This window comes from Acomys russatus, chromosome 1, assembly GCF_903995435.1.
Source record: "Acomys russatus chromosome 1, mAcoRus1.1, whole genome shotgun sequence".
In the NCBI taxonomy this organism is placed as follows: domain Eukaryota; kingdom Metazoa; phylum Chordata; class Mammalia; order Rodentia; family Muridae; genus Acomys; species Acomys russatus.
This window is the reverse complement of record NC_067137.1, coordinates 88,572,499-88,597,964: the sequence shown is the minus strand read 5'-3', so window position 1 is coordinate 88,597,964 and position 25,466 is coordinate 88,572,499. Positions and strand designations below refer to the sequence as shown.

General features: G+C 38.9%; 1 protein-coding gene across 23 annotated transcripts in view; it reads right to left on the bottom strand.

Moving 5' to 3' along the window:
- Positions 1-902: 902 nt before the first annotated feature.
- Gphn (gephyrin) overlaps positions 903-25,466 on the bottom strand; it is a 433,952-nt gene continuing 409,388 nt past the window's right edge. For 11 of the 23 annotated variants that reach the window (XM_051147978.1, XM_051148083.1, XM_051148134.1 and 8 more), the window contains 2 exons: positions 2,200-2,296; positions 903-1,220 (listed from right to left, as the gene is read on the bottom strand). In XM_051147978.1, the coding sequence (XP_051003935.1) occupies positions 1,087-1,220; positions 2,200-2,296 (231 nt within the window). In that variant the 3' untranslated portion in view covers positions 903-1,086. Of the gene's footprint in view, positions 1,221-2,199; positions 2,297-5,190; positions 5,295-13,650; positions 13,716-18,940; positions 19,015-25,466 lie in introns of all 23 variants that reach the window. The other 12 variants (XM_051148057.1, XM_051147995.1, XM_051148041.1 and 9 more) reach the window with 3 other exon arrangements.

The following is a 25,466-nucleotide window of genomic DNA, read 5'->3' as shown; positions in this document are numbered from 1 at the left end:
ACTTCAGGCAGAATGGAACAACAGTCCTCTCTCCCTTTCCCTCTCCCTCTGAGACAGGGTCTCTCTGTGTAGCCTTGGCTGTCTTGGACTCACTTTGCAGACCAGGCTGGCCTCCAATTCACAGAGATCTGCCTGCCTCTGCCTTCCTGAATGCTGGGATTATAGGTTTGCGCCACCATGCCCAGTCAATCTTCTCTTTCTAAATAACAAGGCTGCACAATACATTTTTAAATAATGATCAAGGATTTTTTTTTATTCATTAAGTTTCAGTATCATTACAGAAAATGTTATGGTACAGAGTTGTTTAACATTATTTTGTTTTTGTTCTTGATTTCCACATGAATGCTGGTAACACTAATATCTGTACAAGATCAGTCTTTGATTTTGTTTTGTTCTGTACAATTTTAAATGTGTTGGTTAAAAAGGCTGTCAGCACTTAAGGAAGCATTTTCCCCCAGTTTGTTTGTTCAAATAAAAGGTATCCAGTTACTGCCTGCAAGTACTGTGCCATGAGGCTGCTAGGGTGAGAACGTCCCTGGGTGCTCGGCAGGGATGGTTCTTGCGGCAGGGCAGGGCCTCCGCGCAGTCACTCCTCTTTTGGCACGGTGCACATAAACACGAGATACATGATAAAGAACAAGCAAAAGCTCTCTGTAAAGCAGTTATGAAGCATACTAAGAAGGGAAATCCAAGTGTTGCCTACACTAGTATAAATAAGCAGACAGCCTTGATTAAGAGCATAAGTAGTTGTATTTAAAGATGAGAAAAACACAAGTTCTGCAGGCACCTACCGCTGTCTACTAAAAGCTATCGCTATCAGACCTAGCATTGAACACACAAAGCAATTTGCAAGAAAGGAAAATTTTGCTTTGATATAATCAGAATAGAGTTGTCTGTTAAGATTTATTCTTAGGTGTTTTTTTTTTCTTTAAAAGGTATTTAAATTCATTTGAAATATAGTTCAAGGTGTTGACTATACAGATCAACTTTTATCCAGATCAGAAAAACTAGCTGTGCCGTTGCATATTACAGGATACAGTCAATGATATGTGGACATGCATCAAAGCTTTCTCCTGTTGGCCACCATCATAGCCGCCCAATGACCATGACGTCCACCACCTCGCCCTTGTGGAGCTCCACATACTGCTCTGTCTTTGGAGGTAGCATCAGCAATCCATTGGCGCTGCGCATGCTCATCAGACGGCTGCTCATCTGATTACCTGGAATGAAATACTCTCATTACTGCAGCACAGGCATCAGAAGTACATGTGGAGAGGCCAGCAAATGGAAGTGCAGGGCTCCAAGAGGGAGGGAGAGAGACGACCAATCTTCCCAGTACCTTTTCCCGGTGAGATGTATGTCCTACATCCTCACCTTCTCCTCAAAACTTTAAAAACAAATATTAGATATTTAAAAAAAAAAAAACTAAAATAGGGTTTAATAGCATCACACAAATTGGCACAGAAATCCTCACTTCAGGGTGAATTTATATTTGTATAAAAATAAAGCCCTTAAAAAACTTAAGGATAGAAATAACAGGTCCAAACAGACTACGAGTCATCTTATGAACTCTCTTATTTAACTCTTAAGAGATGCAAACGTTCTGAGGCACACTGCCTAGTGTCTTGCAACTAGGCTGTTGGCCAACTTGCAAGCAGAACTCTGTGATGACAAGGCTCACATATGGATTCACTGTTAGCTGATACACATCTTTTGTTAGTAGGTAACACAGTTTTTGTGTTGAATCAAACCTTGGGCAAAATATGACTAGAAAAGTTGTGGAGAGTGCTACACTTCAGAGCTAGAGCTCTGATATCAACACAGCTTTCAGTGTCCTTAAAATTTACCATGCCTTGAGTACAGCAGGATCCAAAAAGATCATATTATGTTTGGCTATCTCCAGGAGGTAACACAGCTATGTGTTCTTCTTTCCTACCCACCGGTCATGTTCAGAGAGCTGCTTGAACTAATGGATCAAAATCTGTAATTCTATTTTTCAAATGTTTATCTAGAAAATATGGTTTCATGTTTACGAATAATTTATTTCATCAAACCTTTTAAAAAAAAGAGAAGCACATAACAATTATTCATTTCGTTATCAACAAGGGAAAGACACGACTGGCACAGCTGTTGTTGTGGTTTGTTATTTAGAACAGGCGCCCAGGAATCCCTGTGGGTGTGTGGGCGTGAATGACTGACCTGTACTCTGGGCCCAGGGCAGTGGTTCTTGGTGATGCCAAGTCAGTATACACCGGTGGTATTCTGGGCGAGGGTCCAGTTTTACATCACATGATAACTACGGCATGAAGAGGGATAAAAATTTAATGTTGTCACCTGATCATTCTCTGAACTACACAGAACATACTAAGTCTGGATAGACTGCTATCCTTATCATTCTCCTATTGCTGTCATTTCCGTCTTGTTTTTAATACAGGAAGTCCACGGGCTGGTTGCTATGGTAAAGAAGAAAGTATGCTAAGAAGCCAGTGTTCATAATGGGGGAAAGGACAGATAAAAAAGGTCTATTGTTATGGGTTTTAAGGACCCTGGACCTATGAAATGGGAAATCGAGGCAATATTTTAATATTGGAAGGAAGTAGATCTAACAAGCAAATTCAATACCCATCTACCCAGCAATATTCATTTCTGATTTAATGTTGATGTGCACTATTCACCTTCCCACTTACAGAACTATTTCTGATATATACATGGAATAGGTCTTTTCATGTTGCTTATATTTTCTTTGCTAGCAGCATAGCTTCCCATTGCTCCTAAATTATTTTGTGCTTCTCTCTTAATATCTCTGTCTCTGTCTCTCTCTCTCTTTCTCTTTGTCCTCCGGTGCTAAGTTTCAAGAACAACTTACAAGGCTGCTTTATAGCCAGTTTTAAGGAAAAGATGCTGATTGTTAAAATGAGAAAAACATGTAAGGACTCCTAAGAGCTGTGGAGTGTTGGATAAGCATGTGTCTCTTAGAACAATATAGGAAATGCAAATCAAAACAACTCTGAGATTCCATCTTACACCCATCAGAATGGCTAAGATCAAACATTCAAGTGATACCACATGCTGGCGAGGATGTGGAGAGAGAGGAACACTCCTTCATTGCTGGTGGGAATACAAACTTGTACAACCGCTTTGGAAATCTATTTGGCGCAATCTCAGAAAACTGGGAATAAGGCTTCCTCAAGACCCAGCTATTCCACTCCTTGGAATATACCCAGAAGATGCTCCAGCACACAACAAGGACATGTGCTCAACCATGTTCATAGCGGCCTTATTCATAATAGCCAGAACCTGGAAACAGCCTAAGTGTCCATCAGTAGAAGAATGGATAAAGAAACTGTGGTACATTTACACTATGGAATACTATTCAGCTAGTAAAAACAAGGAATTCCCGAAATTTGTGGACAAATGGATGGAACTAGAAAGGAGCATAATGAGTGAGTTAACCCAGAAGCAGAAAGACTCAAATGGTATATACTCACTCATAACTGGACACTAGCCCAAGGGGCATGTCCCATGGAAGTCTTCACTTACCAGGAAAGTGGGATAGATGTGAGGACATCCTATTGGAACTCTAGGTGAGAGAAGTATGGGAGAATGGGGAAATAGAAGGATCCAGAGGGTCCAAGAAACCTTTAAGAACATTGTGACGGGCAGATCTGGGCCCAGAGGTTCAGCTCAAACTACTGCACCAAGCAAGGACAATATGTGCAGTAAACTTCGAACCCCTACCCAGATCTAGCCAATGGACAGGACATTCTCCACAGTTGAGTGGAGAGTGGGGTCTGACTTTCACACGGACTCTGGTGCCTCATATTTGACCACATCCACTGGATGTGGAGGCCCGGTGGCACTCAGAGGAATGATAACAGGCTATCAACAAGAGACTTGATACCCCATGAGCATATACAGGGGGAGGAGGTCCCCCTCAGTCACAGACACAGGGGAGGGGAATAAGGTGAAAGCGGGAGGGAGGGAGGAACAGGAGGAAACAAGGGATGGGATAACAATTGAGATTTAATATGAATACATTAATAAAAAAAGAAGAATATGGATTCGTCCTGCTTCCTCAGATTAGCTAGTGTGAATATAATAAATTCTCCATTGCTCCACAAATCCATTAGCTGTATAAACCTCACTGTTAGGACTTTGACTTTTTCATCTGATCATAATTCTTTTTCATTTATGGCTGGCCTGCCTTCCTGCCCCCTTTCTTCCTTCCTCTCCCTCCATCTTTGTTTCATACTTTGTTAATAATTCCAAGTAGGACCTCATTGTGATTACTGTGTGTGTGCATGTGTGTGCTCTTTTTGTGGGGAGGGGTGACCTGACACACAGGACACTATGCCTGGCTAGTTAATTTTAAATGATATTTTAGGGAAATGAGATGCTTTTATCGCCTTTCATCCACAAATCCCCAGTAATAAAAATATCAACATTAAGACTGCTGATGGTCTATATTTTTAAAAATCATTTTAATGTTCTGTGTATGTGTACATTTGCACATGCAAGGGGCACAGCATACATGTGGGGGTCAGAGGACAACTTTCAGGAAGTCACATGAGTCCCAGGGAGTGAGGTCAGGGTGTCAGGCTTGTTAGCAAACACCTTTACCCACCAAGCTATCTTACCAGCTGTCTTATATGGAACAGCACACCTGCCTTTTCCTCTTCATGTGACAGACTCTACAACCCTCCCTGGTAAAACAGTCTCTCGTTTCTTACTCCACACAGGTGTAGTGTGTGGTGCCAGCTGATTTGTTTGTTGGTTTGTTCTTATGATCCACTGCTAGTTTGAAGCCTTACTTTCTGGATTTTTATGTGTATGGGTGTTTTTCCTGTATATGTCTGTGGGCTATCTGTGTGCACTGCCTGAGCAGAAGCCAGCAGAGGGTGTGTCAGATCCTCTGGGACAGAGTTACAGACAGGTGAAAGCTGCCATGCAGGTGCTGCGAATCAAATCTAGGTCTTCTGGAAGAACAGCCAGTACTTTTGACTTCTGAGCTATCTCTCTTTATGTTGAAGGAAAATAAAAATAAATTTTCCCTTCTACTTTTCATCGTAAAGGAGAGAATATAAACACATTTATGATAGAGATAAGTCTAAAATCCTAGGCATCTATTTTTGGCAGTGAGTGATTGCTATCAGGTTTCCATTTTGGTTTCTGGCCATTAGGGAACATTACCCTGGCTTTGATGATGGTTGGCCGAGGATCCAAGATCCCCTGCATCTTTCTCAGTGCAGGTACAACAAAGAGGTTGCAGGTAACCACAGCTGATACAGGATTCCCTGAAAGTCAAACAAAAGGTTATTCATATTACATTTATTTATGTTACATTTACTAATTTATAAAAACATTGTCAGATAATTTTATTTGCCTGTACATTCAGGTGTTATAGAACATGCTAGAAGTGACTGATCATCAGTCTACTTCTTAGTCATTCTCAAAAGAATGACCGAATAGACTAGCGAGGTAGTGGTGCACACCTGTAATCCCAGCACTCGGGAGGCAGAGGCAGGCAGATCTCTGTGAGTTCAAGGCCAATGTGGTCTACAGAGTGAGTTACATACAGGACAGCCAAGGCTACACAGAGAAACCCTGTCTTGAAAAATATAAACAACAAAACAAAAAGAATTGAGGCACAGTTAACCACATGCTGCAGAGGGTATGAACTGAACCTTTTACTCTTCCACTGAAATACAAAAAGGTCTAATACTCAGTCTTTAGAAACCACTTCTGCTTTCTTGAGAGCCTTACACTGCACGACATTGCTGACCTTTCCGTGTGTGCGCGTGTGTGCACGTGCAGGGTTGTGAGTGAGGTGGTAGACACTGAGCACTGCCTGAATGTGAAGCACATATACTTACAACGGATACCAACTAAATAGTAAGTTAAAAATTTTAACATATCATGTTTTTTTAAAAAGCATTTCTCCTGTAGAAATATGGTACAAATAAAAGAAATCGTAGATAAGGAACTTTATTTATAATCACCATCTTTATCCAGACACCAAATGACTCCAGTTCTAAAGACTGAAGATGAGTAAGCGTATGGTATGAACCACAACTCCCTCAATTGCAGCGAGGAAGCTCTAGCACTCAATGTATCAGAGGAGCAGGGCCATGGTGATTAAGGCTCTGTGAGGACATATGACCGGGCCCTAAGGCAGTACAACTGTGTCCTTATAGACAGCAGAAGAGACACCAGAAGTATGCATGTCAGAGGAAGGCATGGGGCTCAGGAAGCAGCCAACTGCAGAGCAGGAACGAAGCATCCCAGATTTCTGGGCCTTAGAACTGTGAGGAAACAATTCTGGGGTGCACCTATGGCAGCTTAACAGCTGGATCAGACTGTGACAAATGCCAAGCTCTTTAAAGTTATCTGAAGAATTTCAGGAATGTATCATTCCTCTCTAGTAGAAATAAACCTAGGAGTGCCTTGGACTTCAAAGGGAACGAGGGTGGCTATGAAAAGAAAAGGGATACAAAGAAGAGATTGTTTTTTTGTTTGTGTGGTATCCTTAAGTAATAATCAAGTTGTACTCAAGCTGGACGATCTTGATAAGCCCCAACATTTAAAAAAAGTATATAGTCTTGCCATGAACCCTCAGGCTAAGGCAGACCTAGCCTCTAAATGCTTGGATTACAGTTGTGCACAACTAGCCCTTGTGAATCTAACTAAACTCATCTACAGAACTTCATTTTTTCTCTTCAGCAAGGATAACATGATTCATCAGGGCCATTCTAGTTCTAAAATCCCAATTTTGTTCAATTCTTTTACACACTTGTATGTGATGATGTGTGTTGTACTGGTAAGTGGGGAATAGGCCAGGTTACTTTAGGTTCCCTTTCCTCAAGTGCTGCTAATTTGTCCTCAAAGTAAAAGACAAGGGCCAGTCTATCAAATTACTAGATAAAGCCACGTCTTCATTCTCTTGTACCGGGAGCTAAGATGAGATTTTTATCCTTTATCAGCATATTTACACTGTAAAGAGTAGGTGGGTCATGACATTTTCCTACCTGCATGTATGTTTGATTATATTCTTCCCCTCACTGCTCTCTCCTCTCCCTCCCCATTCCTGCTGTTTCCCTTACACTTGAAAAATGGCATCTCTTCTTTAATGTCTTTTATTTTTTAAATCTAGATTCTGAGCCGGACGTGGTGGCACAGGCCTTTAGTCCGAGCACTCAGGAGGCAGATGCAGGCAGGTCACTGTGAGTTCGAGGCCAGCCTGGTCTACAGAGTGAGTCCAGGACAGCCAAGAGACACAGAGAAACCCTGTCTTGAAAAACCAAAAGAAAAAAAAAAATCTAGAGCCTGTATACAGAGAAAATATATAACATTTTGTCTCAGAATCTGGCTTATTTTACTTATCATAGTGATACTAACTTTATTGGTTTTTCTAAATTTGAAGTAATTTAATTTTTTGTGGTCAAATAACATTCCATTGCGTACATATGTCACATTTTCTCTCCCCACTCATCTGCTGAGGGACTTCAGGACAGAGTCCATACATTGTGAGTATGTGTCACATTTTCTCTCCCCACCCATCTGTTGATGGACTTCAGGACAGAGTCCATACATTGTGTGTATGTGTCCCATTTCTCCTCCCACTCATCTGCTGATGGACTTCAGGACTGAGTCCATACATTGTGTGTATGTGTCACATTTTCTCTCCCCACTCATCTGCTGATGGACTTCAGGACTGAGTCCATCGCTTGGCCAGCATACCTGTTGCTATTATAGTGAATGTGGCTGTGATGGTATCTGTCTCATGATGACTTAGATTCTGGTTTATTTGGAATTTCTATTTTTCAGTTTTTCTCTCTGTCTTTTAGAATCTCCCCATTGATTTTTGCATTTCTCTGATGGCTAGGGCAGTTGAACATTTTTTCCCTTTTCAACATTGTTTGAGAACTGCCTGCATTATTCATTTGCCAATTTACTGACTGAATTATTTTGGCATTTTTTTGAGTTATTTGCATATCCTGGATATCAGTCCCCTGCTACTTTGGTTGTTTCTTTTGCTGTGTCTTTTGCCCTCTAATTTCATACAATCCTATATGTCAATTTTTGTTATTATTTCCTATGTTATTGCAGTCCTATTCACAAAGTCATTGTCCATGAATACATCTTGAACTGTTTCCCATAGCAGTTTCAAAGCTATAGGTTTCCCATTAAGGTATTTGATCTGTTCTGTACTGAATTTTGTGCAGGGATCTAGTTTCATTCTATATGTAGGTACCCAATTATCCAGAACCATTTGATGAAGAAGCCCTTTGTTCTCCAACATATATTTTTGGCACCTTTTGTCAAAGTTCAGCTGACTATTGGGACTGAGGAGACATACAGTGGTCGGGAGCATGAGCTTCTATTCTAAAGGCCCCACGTTTGGTTCTTAGCACCCATGTCAGACAGCTCACAATATCCTGTAGCTCCAGCTCCAGATCAGATGCCTCTGGTCTCTGTGGACACTGGTACTCACAATGCTTGTACCCACGCACAGACACACTTGCATACACATAATATAAAAAACTAAATCAGTAGGCTGTAGCTATATGGGCTTCTTTCTGATTACTCAACGCTATTCTATTGGTCTATATACATATGTATATATACACATATATATATGATATGTGTATGAATGTATGCTTGTATGTTTGTGGGAGCACATGTATATTTAGGGGCATGGGTGTGTGTGTGTGTGTGTGTGTGTGTGTGTGTGTGTGTAGGCACAAGGTTGTTACCAGGAATTTTCTTTGGGAAAAATTTCCATAGGGTTTCTTAACCAAAGCCTATGGGTAGTCTCAATTGCCAGCATGCCTTTGTGATCTTGTCTGCCTATGAGGCTGGATTACAAATGAGTTGCAACATCTGCCTGCAAATTACCAAGTTTGGGGAATCTGAACTCTGGTCTTGACTATGTTACAAGTGCTTAAACTGCTAAGTCATCTCCTTAGACCTGTGTATCTGTTCTTGATGCCAGGACGAGGCTGTATTATTTACTATGGCTCTGCATTATAGTTTGAAATCAGATATCATATCATATCATATCAGATCTCCAATGCTGCTCTTTTGGCTCAGGGTTGTTTGAATACTTGGGGTTTCTACTGATATTTAAATTTTTAGGACTCCCCTCTCCACATTCTGTGAAGAATGTCATTGGAATTCTGATGAAAAGTGCATTTACTGTATAGTTCATTTTCAGTAACATGGACATTTTCTCAATTTGCCAATCAATGAACATGGGATGTCTTTCCACCTTTTAGTGTCTTCAATTTCTTTCTTCAGTGTTCCAAAGTTTTCACTGTGGAAGTCTTTCATTGTCCTAGCTAGGCTTATTCTTAGGGTCGGTCTGTCTCTGTCTCTTTCTGTTAATCTATAAACGTTTTCCTTAGAAGTGCCCTTGTTGTATTCTAAAGGCCTAGAAAGTTATGTTTTCAATTTCACTTGATTTTAAGGCTGCATTTCTTCAACAATCCATTGATCAGTCAGGAATATACTGTCCAGTTTCCTTGAGTCTGTATAGTTTATCTTTCTATTTATTTCAGCTTTATTTTATTAGATGAAGGAATGAGTGATTTTAATGTTTAAATTTGTTAAGATTTCATTATGACTTAGTACGTACACTATTTTGGAAAACATTCATTGTAGAGCTGAGAAGAACATGTGCTCTGCCATTGGATTGGATATTCTATGTGTCTGCTACTTTCCTTTGTTCTGTGGTAGAGTTTGGCTTTAACGTGTCTGTTCTGAGTTTTGTCGGGGTGACCTGTCTATTGATGAGAGTTGTCTGGGTGACCTGTCTATTGATGAGAGTTGGGTATGAAGCCACTATTATTATATGTAGATCCTTTTGTCTCTTTATGCCAAGGAGTGTTTTATGAAACTATGCATCAATCTTTGGTGTATATCTGTTTATAATTTCATCATGTCTTATTATGGATTGTTCTCTTTATTCACACGTACTGATTTCCTTTAACTCTGTCTGATTTTGGCTTGATGTCTATTTGTCTCATATTCTTTCACCTTAAATCTTGGTGTATCTTTTCAATTAAAGGGTGAGTCTTGCAGACAGGTAACAAACAGTTAGATCTTGTATTTAAAAAAATCTTTTGTCTTTTTAAAATTTAAATTTATGTGCGTGCCATGCGCTTGTAAATACCAAGGGAGGTCATAAGAGGGCACTGGATCCCCTGAATGGGTGCTAGGAATTGAATTCAGGTTCTTTGGGAGAGCAGCAAGGGCTCTTAACTGCTGAGCCATCTCTGTAGACTAGGACTTTATATTTTAATGTAATAAATTAGTAGACATCTTTGAGTTGGAAAATTAAAACTATTTATGTTCAGATTGTTGTGGTGAACTTTAAAAAACTGTAGACAGTTATAAGTGATACTAATAACTTCCATAGACAAATGAGGTCTACAGAACAGCAAAATCCCCCTGACCTTGACAGCTTTTTATCAAAGAGCCTAACCTGTTCTTGAACTTGTGATCATCTACTTCAGCTTTTCCTAGTGTTTGGATTATAGGCCAGCACCACTATACTCCATGCGACAGAGGATGTTCCTTTATTTTTTAAATTTGTGTGTATATGCGTGCATATATGCATATATGTATGCGTGTGTGTATGTTACATGTGTTTGCAAATGCTTTCATAAGTCAGAAGAGACTGCTGAATCCTAAGAGTAGGTTGTGAGGTGCTCAGTGTGGGTGCTGGGAATCAAACCAAGGTCATTTGCAAGAGCAGGAAGTGCTGTTAACCGCTGAGCATCTCTCCAGCTTGACAGCGATTCTCCGTGAGCATTAGTTACTTTCCCATTACTTCAAAACACATTACCAAATAATAATAAAATTGCTGTAGTACTTCAGTTCTATAATTAAAATTACATTTATTTAGTGTGTGTGTGTGTGTGTGTGTGTGTGTGTGTGCCTGTGTGTGAATGCACATGTGCATGCATGTGCTGATGTGCATGTGGAGGTAAGAGGACGAGCTGCAGGAGGTGATTCTCTCTCCACCATGAGGGTCCTGGAGCTTGAAATTAGGTTGTCAGACCAAGGAAAATACGTGTAGTAAACATCAAACCCCTACCCAGATCTAACCAATGGACAGGACACTCCCCACAGTTGAGTGAAGAATGGGGACTGACTTTCATATGAACTCTGGTGCCCCATATTTGACCATGTCCCTTGATGGGGAGACCTGGTGGCACTCAGGGGAAGAACAGCAGGCTACCAAGAAGAGACTTGATACCCTATGAGCATATACAGGGGGAGGAGGTCCCCCTCAGTCACAGTCATAGGGGAGGGGAATAGGGTGAAAGCAGGAGGGAGGGAGGAATGGGAGGATAGAAAGATTGGGATAACAATTGAGATGTAATATGAAGGAATTAATAATAAAAAAAAGAAAAAAGAAATTAGGTTGTCAGAGTTGGCAGCATATACCTTTATCTGCTGATCCATCTTACCAGCTAAACTTTTTAAAAATGAATTTTTATATAGAAGAAAAATAATAGGAAGGATTAATAATTAGTAAAATGTGATAATGTGATTGCTTCTGAGGTAGTTATAATTAATAACATTATTTTTACCTATATTTTCTTAGTTTTTATAAAAGTTTAATTTTTATTTTATATTATTTATTTGAGGGGGGAGGGACGGAGGAAGGGGATAGGGGAGAGTCTGTGTGCATGTGTATTGGTGTACCTTACTACACAATGTGAAGGTCACAAGACAAATTGTGGGAGCTGGTTCTCTCTCTACCATGTGTGTCCAGGGATTGAACTTGGTTATCAGGCTTGGTTGTAGGTCTTAATGCACCAAGTGCATTCTTGAGCGCACTTGAGTGCAGTTTTAATGCACCGAGCCATTTTGTCAGCCAAATTTCCATGTTTTTATACTGAACTCATAACTGAAGAAAGTTAAAACTTATAATATGTGAAACTATTACATTGGCTATAACTTGTTAAGACTGGTGAAGATCTTTAAGTACATGCCCTTCAATAAAGCAGAAATTCACTCTAGAGATAGAAAATTCTTTTAAGTGGAACACTTTTGCTGTGTGTAGGGCCTCGACATGTGGGTTGTTGCTGTCTTCTTTTGGTTCATTCAGGCTCAAATGAAATCAATGATTTGAAATGGCTTTTAATATTGTAGCTTCTATGGAACATTTATATTTCATCAAAATGGGTGCCCACAATAATATCTTTGCTTTAGTATCATGGACGGTCTAATTTGTATGATAAATCACACCTATGGAGAAAGTAGTTTTTTTTTAGTAGATAAAACGAAGCTACAAGAGCAGCTCATTTGTCTGTCTGTCTGTCGGTCTGTCTGTCTGTCTGTCTGTCTCTCTCTTTCTTTTTCAAGACAGGGTTTCTATGTGTCACAGAGCCATATATTAGTTTTCAGATCATCAGAGGCAATATTAAAGGCTGTAGGTTTAGTTGTATGCCACAGATGCATTTTGAGGTTGCTTTACTTTAATATCATCTTAATACTTTCTTTATGACACAAGTCTATTTTTATGGTTACGGATAGGGTTTAAAATGTTGACTTAAAGTTTTTATGCCTGCTTCTTTTTTTAAAAAATAATTCTATTTTGAGATTACTGAATATAAAGTGCAAATACATCTCTGAAAACAATGAGGTTTGTGAGTCTGAAAGGAAAAGTAGTTCCTTTTCTGAAAGAAATGGTGTTGATAAAATGAGAACTTGAGCACAAATATAGGGTTTTATTTTAAAGAACAGGTCTTACTTCTTAGAGCCAAGGCTGGCTTGGAATTTACTATGCAGTCTTTGAACCTATGGTGATCCTCCTGCTTCAGCCTCCTCAGAGGTGGAATTATAGGCATAATTAAAGGGTACTATTAAAAGTGAAACAAAACAAAAACCTAACAAAACCTTACCCCTCCAAAAAAAAAAAAAAAAAAAAAAAAAAAAAAACCAACAAGTAGATAATAAAGTTCTAAATCACTTCAAAATTCATCAGGATTCATAAAGACGTAAGATGCATGGTTGAAAGTAATAAAATTTAAATTAACAAATTCTTGGAAACTGGACCTGAGTTTGAACATGAGTTTCTGCATGGGACTCAGGTGGTGATGCTGATGTCAGACTCGTGTTATGTGAACTCTGGCTGAGATGTACAGGATCAGTAACTCAGTGTTCCTGCTCCCAGGCCTTAATTACCCCAAATCTTACAAGACCAGAAGCACTGTTGTGTTTGTTTATATTAAGACAAGGTCTTGCCATGTAGCCCAGGCTGGCTCCATCTTAGGATCTGCCTGCTGCAGCCACCTGAGTGCTAGAATTACAGGTAGGCAGCACCATCCCAGCTGTGGTATGTGATCCAGAGTTTTTATGTTTGACAGTACTTCTAGTTGTGAGATGTAATTAGACCTCCCACTTACACTTGCTTATCATGTTAGGTAAGGACTGTGTTCTGAAAGAATATTCTGGTTTGACTAGGTATTGGTCCCATTGTAGAGGTGAAGAACCAGCCCCAGAGAAGGTAAGCGATTTGTCAGCTATGGAGACTGTTCAGATTATAAAGTAAGTGATGCTGATCACAGGCTGGTCACCTGAGAAGCCAAAGAATTTTGGTCATTTTTCTAGAAAAAGGAGAATTTTAATGATTCTTACCTGGTAGTGCAAAAATAATTTTTCTTACACCATCAATATCCAAAGTTGCAAATGTTGTTGGCAAGCTAGAAACAAAAAGAGTGCACTTATTTGTGATTGCTAAATAATAAAAGAGGTGACTTGAGTGCTCCACTTTTCTTGTTCAGTGATTCACTTACCACTTAAAAGCCTCTTCTGCTGACTCGCTTTTAACACCCCTACTCTCAAATCAATTGCTCTAGCACCATCTGCTTCAAGTACCCAAACTTCCCAGTTTTCTGTACTTTACATCTTTTCTTCTTGTCAGAGCCATAGTAACACACTCTACATCCTGATGTTCCCAAATGTCCCATCCTTCTACTCAGTGTTTATGGTATTTTTGTTGGAGATTTAAAACAGTCCTCTTACTATCAGAATATTACCTGTTAAAGTGTTCCTAAGTGTTTTTGTTCAAGGTGAATATCTCTGATCTTAATTATTTTTTAAAGATTTATTTTTACCTTCAGCGTACGAGTGCTTTGAGGCATGTATGCATGTGCACCATGTGCATGCAGTGTCTGAGGAGTCAGAGCAGTGCAGTGTGTCCTCTGGAACTGAAGCTACAGATGGCTGTGAGGGACCATGGAGGTGCTGGCAACTGAACCTGAGTCCCTGCAGGAGCAGCCAGTGCTCTTAACCACAATGGCATCTCTTCCGTCTTAAAAATAACACTTAGCAATATCCATATAAAAATCCTCCCACTTAACAAGATACTTTTGAATTATAGATAAATAAAATTCCATGGCTGGAACAAAGCTAAAGTAATCTTCTCAAGTTCTGACATAAACTTCTTTGGGAAATATAAGAGGGGTACATGGTACATAGTAGGCAGTTGATAATAGTGATTTTTTTCTATTTTCTATTGCCATGTAGAATTTTAGCTATAAAACTTATGTATGAAACAAACCCGAGTGATGTAAACTTCTGAGGAAACATTAAAACTTCCTAAGATGCAAAAAAATTTTTTATGCACTAAATTATGTTTTTTGGGGGCAGTCTTTTGCATGTTGATCTTTAATTTTTTAAACTTTTCTCTCTCTCTCTCTCTCTCTCTCTCTGTGTGAGAGAGAGAGAGACAGCTCAGATATAGAGGACTATGTATGGAGTCCATTCTCCCCTTCATTCATACAGTTCTGGGATCAAAGTTGGGTCATGAGGCTTGGCAGCAAGGGTCTTCATCTGCTGACACCATTTTACTGGCTTCTTGGGTTGATCTTAAAAAAAAAGATCATCTAGCTGGGCAGTGGTAGTGCACACCTTTAATCTCGGCAGCCTGGTGGCAGAGGCAGGCAGATCGCTGAGTTTGAGAGCAGCCTGGTCTACAAAGTGAGTTCCAAGATAGCCAAGGCTACACAGAGAAACCCTGTCTTGAAAAACAAAACCAACCAACCAAACAAAACCAGCCCACTCACTCATTACTGTTTACTACAGTATAGCAACAGTAACATTTTGGATGACTTATAGCTACATTAATCTGTTATAATACAGTGATGTCAGATTCCAATCATAAGAATGACCCTGGGTATTTTATAAAGTGTAACTTCAAGTTGCTATGTTCCTGTGCTTTCACCTGTGTTCTTTGTAGAGTGATGTCATCAATCATGACAGGATCAATTATTATTATCTAAGAATATTTATCTATCACACTCATTATTTCATTTGAGTCTCACAGAAACAGCAAAAGATGACTTTGCCATAGTATGTGGTAGATAAGAAAACTGAACTCAGAGACATTAAAAATTTGTCTCTAACATTTTGTAAAATTAAAGACATTGAACCAAGGTCATTTTAACTTTAAGGTTTGTGTTAGATAAAGTCAGCATAGGATAGTCTAATAGAGTTAGTACGTGGGCCTTGGGACCTCTGTTTTTTCTTTTTCCTCCCTGATTCTTTGCATTGTAGGCACTTAGCAATGGTTATTATTGTTTGACAAAAATAACATCCCAGAGGTATTCTTGAGAACATCTATACTTGCTGTAAATGACCCGTGGCAGATCTGGTTAGTGCTTTGCCAAGTAATCTTTGTCATTTATATATTTAAGATGTGTGCACGCGCACACGTGTAGGCCCGAGGTTGATGGTAAATGTCTTCTTCTATGTTCTCCACCTAGCTTTTGAGGTAGGCTCCCATTAACAGAACAGCTAGACTAGCTGTCACAAGTGAACGAACCCCAGACATCCCCCCCCCCCCCCCGTCTCTGCTTCCCACATCATCTGATGTGGTGCTGGGAATCTCACCCAGGCTGCCATGCTTGTGTGGCAAGCACTCCACTGACTGAGCCATCTCCCCCATGCTTGTGTGGCAAGCACTTCACTGACTGAGGCCATCTCCCCAGGTGCTGGAGTAGCTTCTTCTTTTGAAATCAAACACCACAATTATATTTGGAATATGCTGTATGTGGACGGGACAAAGACAACTTATTTGATTTTCTGTTTCTTTTGTTTCACCAGCAAGTAGAACAAATTACTTATAGTTCTTCTTACATTTAGGTAAGTAAGTATACGATTCTGGCCAGTTAAAGGAAGACCACTTAAATTTCTAAGTTTACTCTTTGTGGCAAAGTAGCTCATGGACGGTATCAAGTATAAGGGCACTTACTTAAATTTTCTTTTATACCCTAAAGAGCTAATTTTTCCAAAGGAACTCAGTTAAAAAAAAGATCATATTAACAACAGAAAAATGCCACATTCTGGCATTACTATCACAAGTATCTTGTTGCTGTAAGTGGTGTTAGCTCCGGAAAGCCGTTTTCTTAGAATTCAACACATACTGCTCATTCTGAAATCAGAATTAACAGCATTTTTGTATTGACTGAGGTCTCAAAGTGAATGGATTTAGGGGAGAAGAAGAAGTATGAATAACTGAAGCACTCCTTAAGATGAGAGTGGTAAACAATGAACAAAGGACGGCAGAAACCATGACCACCAGCTGTGTTTAACGTCACAGATATCATGAGAGTAACAACTCTCCACAGCTGAAAACAAGTCATATCAGCTTCCGTTCCCACAAAGGGAAAAAACCAGATCTACATGTGAGAAGTACACTGACATGCTTTTGGGATGTCTTCTGTGCCCGAATCAAACCACAGCTATCCAGAAGGACAGGGTAAAAGCTCAGTATACATCAATAGCACACACTATATGCACATTTAGTTACTTTGTGCCTGTGTTTGTACAGACGGCATGCGTGTGGACTTTAAGGACAACTGGAGGACTCAGTTCCTTCTCTTCCCTTCCACCGTCCGGGCTCTGTTGATTGGACCTTGTCATCATCAGGCTTGCTGGCAAGTGCTTTTACCTACTACTGAGCCACCTTGCTAGCCAAAAATGTTATTTTAATTTTATTTTTTGGTTTTTGGAGACAAGGTTTCTTTGTGTTGCCCTGGCTGACCTGGAATTCACTCTAGACCCATGCTGGCCTCAAACTTTGAGATCCATCTGCCTCTGCCTCCCAAGCACTGGGATTAAAGGTGTGTGCTACCACCACATGGCCCAAAATGTTATTTTTAATAGAATGGTCCAAATCCCATAGTTTCAATAACAAAAAGTTTTTTCCGCCAGTAGATATATTGGGGGCACATTCAATAACCATGTACAGACATACACTGCCAAGAATCCTATGAAGTTGAGGAAAACACCACAGGGTTAATCATTTTTTAAAAATTTATTTTACTTTATGCATATGAGTGTCTTGCTTGCATATATGTTTGTGCACCATGTGCACGCCTTGTGTCTGCAAAGGCCAGAAGAGGATGTTGGATTCTCCTGGAACTGGAGTTAGAGATGGTTGTGAATTACCTTGCAGGTATTGGAAATTGAACCCAGGTTGTTTGGAAGAACAGCTTGTACCCTTAATGGCTGAAGCATTATTCTAGCTCCTTTAGGGATAATCTTAGCTTTGTACTAAATGAGGCTGAATTATGAGAGTAAAGCCTAGTTCTTGTCCTAGAACTGAAACCCAGTGCTAGAGAACCCTGGAGACATCAGGAGAGCATGCTGGTATTTGACTTACAACAATGTTAAGCTCCCACGCTCCTCTTTCTTATGGTACATATGAGCCCCTCTCAGAGTATAATCCTGAGTAAAAGCATCATTACTGTTTTCTATGACATCATGGGCATGTGTCAAAACACTTGGGGTCTGAACAGGTACTCTGAGGTCTACTGAGTAGCAGGATCAGGGATGGCAGCTTTATTTCTTGAAGACCTTATGTGTTTCATTTATACTGCTACAGGTCATTCTTTGAGGATTTACGATTATAGGATCTTTTCTCATGAATTCTTTCTTGAGTATTATTAGTTTCAGGAAATGTGAAAATCTTCCTGTATGGTTATTTTACTTTCTTCTTGGATAGAAGTATTTTTGTGAAGGAAAAAGCAACTGAGTCTGAACCTAAGTCTTTACAGATAGAGAAACATGTTCACTACAGTCCAAGGTGTCAATCATTCTATCTATTAGACAGGAAAAGTGAGATAGTTTCTCTAACAAGTCAATGACAAAAACAAAAACCCAAACCAAAAAACACCAAGATAACCACCACCACTACCACCCTGGATCCCAAATCTAATAACAAAAGGTTTTTATTTCAAGGAGAAATAAATATTTAATGGAGATTTAATCACTAGGTACCAATGAACGGACTTTACTTGAATCCCAAATTAGAACAATTATTTTAAAAAAATTTTTCTCTTGACATTTGGATATTACATAATATGAAAAATTATTTATTTTGTTAGATAAGACAATATTATTTAATGTAAGAGAACACACGAATTCCTGTTCTTATGATTTATCAAAATGAGATGCTGCCTAGAATTAGCTTTATAACAATCTAGTCCCCCTCCCCTAAAGAAGTTAGAGAACTGATGAAGCAAATAACGAGCACATGTTGGCAGTTACTGACTTAAGTAAAATGGATATATGTTTGGGTTCATTGTTTCTCTACTTTTCTATATATTTGAGAATTGTCATGCTAAACTATCTTAAGAAAGAATGAAGGTATAGGAAGAAAGAGAGGGAAAGACACTAAACATGGTAATTAAAAAGGAAACAAAGTTAGAAAATTTCTTTGTTTTGCTTTTACCAAAATCATTGATTCATAAGATAAAATCTTCAAACTGGAACTGCACAAATGAAAAGGATTCTAGTACTAAGATACTTTATTTATTAAAATAAGTAACCCATAATAAAAATGTAAAAACCAAACATGTAAAACTTGATTAGTTAAAGCAGTCCAAAATAACCTAATATATTATAAAAATTATTTTCATACCCTGGCTTCATAAAAACCCTGCCAAAATGGATCTGAGCATGAAGATCAATGTCCAGCACCTGCTTGAGATAGTCCTGCAAATATTAAAAACAGTTACTTTATTTTCAAACATTTAGTATCAGACTTTTAACATGGTAATGAAAATAAAATGGATTTATGATTGATAACAACATCTTTGCTATTTTATACCTAACTCAACTATTCATTCCTCATTCATTCAATCACTCATTTAATAATGATTTTGGGGTGACTTATGTATGTATGCAGAGTATCATTTAATAATGATTTTGGGGTGACTTATGCATGCATGCAGAGTATCATTTAATAATGATTTTGGGGTGACTTATGTATGTATGTAGAGTATCATTTGAGGCTCAAGGAGATGTAACCCAAATAAAAGAGACAATTTCCTTGCTTTTCTAGGAAATAATTATAGAGCCAGAGGGAGTGCCATAATACCTGTAATCCCAGCATTTTGGAGGAGGAGGTAAGAGAATCACAAGTTCAAGGTCAGCCTGGGCTAGATAGTAACACTTTGTCTTAAAAAAAAAAAAAAGCACAAAGAAAAGTAAAGTCTTGTAGAGGAAGCCAGATAATAACTAGAATAACTATAGTAATGTTTTTACTTGATGTTTTTTGTCTCTGGGATAAAATTTTGTGACCATGAAAGGCTATTAATGACAAAGAAGTCTTAAAAAGTTACACTTTATGTGGCGAGATACGCAGTGGTTACAATAGTGGTACAGTTGTTATGGGGTAAAAAACTGTTCTCTGATTAGAAAAACTTAAGCTATGTCCCACAGGAGAAGCACAATCTTGGTACTGTAAGTCTGGTCGACAACCCATGGTTGGGGAGCTTACAGTGACGCTACTATTATCATTCTACTAAATGAACTTTGTATCAAACTGCCCTCTAACTTCATATTTCATAGATTAGTGCAACTATCAGGCCTCATTAGAGAAATTTCTTTATGCAGTGAACACTGGTTACACAGAAACTCAAAACTGGTCAAAGTTCAGAAAAAATGTGTAAATGGAATGCTCAGCAACAGATGGACTATCTGCATCACGCCCTTTTCCTAGGGCTAAGGGCTATTGCAAAAATGGGGGTAGACAATTTTAAAGAGTATCTTCTGCACATGACAGGATTGATGCACTCATGAACTCACAGCTTTTGTGGTAGCCTGCATAAGACCTGAACCCTTAAGACCAAGCCAATCTACAGTTTATCACAGAGTGGGGATGGATTCATGAGCCCACCCCTGAGAAACCATGCACAACTATGATTTCTGTGCGAGGTTGAGTCAGCTGCTGGTAGGTCAAGCAAGCTCTAGCAATGCCCTCATACCCATCTCTTCAGGAGCAAGATCATTTGAGACATGTCAGAGCAACTCTCTTTCCATCTTCCCTCCCTTTTTCTTGGGGGGAAGCAGGTTGGGTTTTTTGAGACGAGGTTTCTCTATGTAGCCCTGGCTGTCCTAGAACTTGCTCTGTAGATCATGCTGGCCTTGAATTTACACATATCCACCTGGCTCTGCAGCTACAACTCACTTTCTAATACTTCAGTATATTGGTTTTTAGAACAAAACTTTGATTTTTTTATTAGTAACCATCATATATAAAAGTCTTGTATTTTCTATCATTCTTTAGCAATCCCCTGTCTCTTCAGTCAGTTTTTAACACTGACTAGACTAGGCATCTCTCTCCCTTATGTTCACTTTCAAAGGAATATTTTTTTCTGGATATAATTTGCATTTTGGCAGTGCATTTTTTGAACCTTGGAAATACTATTTTTAATGTTTTCTGGGTCCTCTCATTTATGTTTAGATAATTTCTGTTAGTTTTATTTCTTCTTTTGAGTTAAAGGGCCCTGATGGGATTGCTCATTGCTACTGTTTTTCAGTAGTTTTCCAGGTGTGGTTTCTTTGCAGTTATGTTACTTTTGATTAACAGAGCTCCTGGGAAGCTGACTTGTCTTTTTCTAGTTTTGATAACTCTTTGTAAGGGCTGGGGAGATGTGTGTGCAATCTTGAGGAACTGACTTTGTATTCCCAGCACCCACCCAGACAGCCAGGCTCAGCAGCATATACTTCTCATTCTAGCTCTGAGAATGCAGGGACAGGTAGATCCTTGGAGCTTCCTAGTTAAACTGGTAAGTTTCAGTTCAGTGAGATACCTTTTCCAAAAAACAAGCAAACAAACAAACAAACAAGATATGAGTGCAAGTGTGTGCACAAATGCAAACACATGCACATGCAAACCCATGTGCACGGACACACCTCTACCAATATCTCTAAAATATGGCGTATGCTCATTTTCTCCTCTTGAACTTTATTTATATATGATAAGATGCTTTATCATATTTGTTTCATCCCCTTCCAAATTTTCTATTGTTTTCCTAAACTCTTATGGATTTCAATTTATAAAGTTCTCATTTTTTGTTATTTTTCTCAAATATGTAACAGCCTTTAGAGATTTATGTGAGAAATATAAATATCAGTGTCACTTCTAGGACAATTTCATAAGAATTTCTTCTCTCAATTTTAAGTCATTTTGGTAGGAAGCTCTGGATAATGCTACATTCCTGCAGAAAAGAACTATTAGATTTGTTCTCTTTTAGTGACCAATTGAGATAATTTCAAATTATGCTGCTCATCCAGGGACTGAAATAATTTTATACTGGATTTCAGCTCTTCTAAAGCATGACTTTTTGTCTTGACAAAGAAAGAGTGCTGCCCTAATTCAAGAGTTTAAACTAAAACCCTGAGATGTTTTCTAGACACCCTTCCCAGTGGAAAACTGAATTCTTCTCTCTCTCTCTCTCTCTCTCCCTTGGTCCCTCCGTCTCCCCTCCGCTCCTCTCTCCCCAGAGTCTCACCATGCAGCCCTGGCTGTTATAGAACTTGAAATATAGACTAGACTGGCCTCAAACTTCCCAAATGCTGGGTTAAAAGTGTGCACCACCATGCCTAGCTAAACCTTAGAGTCTTAAGAATTATGAAAAAAAAAAAAAAAAAAAAAAAAAAAGGTTATTTCATTAGCGTCTCAATTACTCTTTTAGGCTTGGCTTCTTGATCTTTTTTATCATACCTCCTGCCCCAACAATACCCTGGGGATTTGTGATTTTTTTTTTTTTTTTCTGAGAAAAGGTCTTGTTATCTATATGTAGCCCAGTTGGCTTTGAATTGGCTCTATTCTTCCATTGTGTGTGTTCTGAGGCTCAAACTGGGTCATTAGGCTTGGAAGCATTCTTACATGTTGAGTCATCTCATTGGCCCCTTTCCACTTGTTTTTTTCTTTTCTTTTGTGTGTGAAATATTATTTTCAATTATTAGGCATAAAAACTTAATTGAATTTATACGTCATCCACACACAGTAAACTTCTATTTAAACTTCAACAATGAGGGAAGCAATATAAACTCAAAATATTAAAACTTAGATGTTTATCAGTTCTCTGTGAGTTTATAGTATTTCCCTTTTGTTTTCTCCTAACAAGACATTTGGAAAATACATCCATTTTCTTTCATGTGGCAATTCTTTGATCATATTCTGTTACAGTCTTCAATTGCTTGAATATATGATTCATTTGTTTTGTAATTGACAGGTATTCAGTGTGATTTTTAGCTTTTGTCTAAGAATAATATTTCTACTAATATTTTACACATTTTTATCTTTCATTTTATAGACATAAAAATTTGCAGATATGCATTTAAAAATTTATTTATGTATTCATTTTATATCTCAATTGTAGGCTCCTCCCTCTTCTCCCTATCATCCTCCCCTACTGCCCCCCAAAGTGGAGCCCCTCTATCCACATACCCCAGCACATCAATTCACATCATGACTGAGTGTATCCTCTCCTTTCTGACATGATGAGGCAGCTCCGACAAGGGGATACGATCAAATAGCAGGCCACAGAGTACAGGTCAGAGACAGTCCCTGCTCCTTTTACTAGGGGACCCACATGGGACCTGAGCTGCCCATCAGCTACATCTGTGGGGGGGGGCCTAGGTACAGTTCATGCATGGCCCTTGGTTGATACTTCAGTCTCCACAAAGCCCCTCTGGTTAGTTGGCTTTGTTGGTCTTCCTGTGGAGCTCCTGTCCCCTCCAGGTCCTTCTGTCCTTCCCTCTACTTTTCCATAAGACTCGCTATGCTTTTCCCAGAGTTTGGCTATGAGTTTCAACGTTTGTTTTGTATCCTATGTGGGGGAGCCTCACATAGGATAGTTATGCTAGGTTCTTGCCTGAAAGCATGGCAGAGTACTGTTAATAGTGTCAGGGGTTGGTTCTGTCCCCATCGGGAGGATCTCAGGTTGGGCCAGGCATAGGTTGGGCATTCCCTCAATCCCTGCTCTATCTCTGTACCTGCACATCTTGTAGGCAGGGTGAATTTTGGGTCTAAAGTTTTGTGGGTGGTTTGGTGTTCCCCTCCTCTCACTAGGATTTCTATGTAGTCCTTCCTCTTCAGTTTCTATAACCTCTGCTACTAGATGTCTCAGCTAGAGTCACTCCCATATCCTCTCAGAAGCCTACCTGTCTTAGGTCTCCAGAAATGCCCCCACCCATGGCTTCTCTTCTCTCTGCAGACTTTCTCTGTCTTCTTGCCCTGGCTCTCCTCAGGTCTGATCTCCGCCCTCATTTCTCCACACTCTCTCTCCTACCTAGTCTCCTCTCTCTCCACTTCTTCTGATATCCATTCTATTTCCCCTTCTGATTGAGATTTAAGCATCCTCCTATGGATCCTCCTTGCTTTTTACCTTCTTTGGGTCTGTGAATTGTAGTATGTTTACCCTGTACTATATGTCTAAAATCCATTTATAAGTGAATACATAACATGTGTGTCTTTCTGGGTTGGGGTTACCTCACTCAGGATTATCTTTTATAGTTACATACATTTCATGATTTTCTTGTTTTTAATGTCTGAGCATTATTCCACTGTGTAATTTTACCAGTTTCTTTATTCATTCTTTGGTTGAGGAACATCTAGGTTGTTTCTAGATTCTGGTATTTATGAATAAAGCTACTATGAACATAGCTGAGCAAATGCCTTTGTGGTATGGTAGAACATCTAGTGGGTGTATGTCCAGGAGTGGTATAGCTGGATCTTGAGGTAGAGCTATTAACCTTTTCTTTCTATATATAATTTGAAATAATAGTGCTGGGTTGACATTCCTTTTCTTCTATGGTTTTTGGAAGCGAAAATTCTGTTCTCAAAAGGTTTTAGAGACTAAACCAAAGTTGGGAATGGAAATGTAAGTGTTTTCTGTTGACGTTGCTGAATTTGTTCTCACAGACAACAAAATTCATAGACCAGGATCAGGTAGTAAGTTTCAGCCACTTCATAGCCGAAGTGGGCAGGGTCCAAGATCATTCATTCACACACACACATGTATATATTATATATATTTTTTTCTCTTACAAAATTTGAAATTTAAAACCAGGCATGGTAGCACATATGTATTTCACTCTAGAACTAGAAGCAGGAGGACCAGAAATTCAAGGTCTTCCTTAGCTATGCAACAAGTATAAGGCCAGCCTGGGCTACATGAAACCTTGCCTCAAAACAAAGAAATATGAATTTTTATGAAAATGTTATGATAATAGTATTACTATAATTTTTCAATTTATAAGTCATTACTATGAGATATAAAAAACTTTAGGAAGTTTTAGGAAGGGATATACTGGCAAAACATCTCTAAAATATTTTTGATATAAAGCATATATTTGATTGTTATAGCAAGGAATATTTTAACTTTAATAGCATTATTCAATGGGGTCCAATAAGCATAAGCTAACATTTTATTAAGACATACAAACTTAGTGATACTCAATGCTTGATCTGAGATTTATATAGGATTGATATATACTATGTACAAAATACTTAGAAATATAAAATTATATATGTATATATTTTCAATGCAATTATAATTTATGAGTTCCATGAAGAAGGCAAAAGGAACCCCACCCACCCATCCTTTGTTTCTTCTTGTTTGGAGGGGGGCTGGGGAAATTTGTTGAGGCTGAGAATATATGGTGCATGAGATGGTTGCCTCTGTGAGGTCATGTTTGAGTTGAAGAAAGGTGGATCTTTATCTTGTGCATAAATATAACATATAAAGGAAGTCCTAAAGTAAAAGTAAATGAAAACAAATGTCTCCAAGGAAAGAGCAAAAAATGTTCTGCAACCTGTGGTATTTCCAGGATGCTCCTGATGTAAGCATCCTGACTAATTTCATGGCATCCTTTTAGAAAGATCAGCACTTTCTGAAGCCTTTACACTACTGGCTTTCTAGTTAGTGTTAACTGTCAACTTGACTCAGCCTAGGATTACATGAAGAGGAGTCTCAGTTGTCTTTATCAGTCAGGCTGGTCGTGGGCATTTCTGTGAGGGAGGCTGTTAATTATTAACTGGTATAGGAGGTCCTATGCACAAGGTGGTACTATTCTCCTGATAGGTGGTCCTGGCTAGATAAGGAGGCCAGCTAAACGTGAGCCTGTAAGCAGTGTGCCCTCCTCACTCCCCC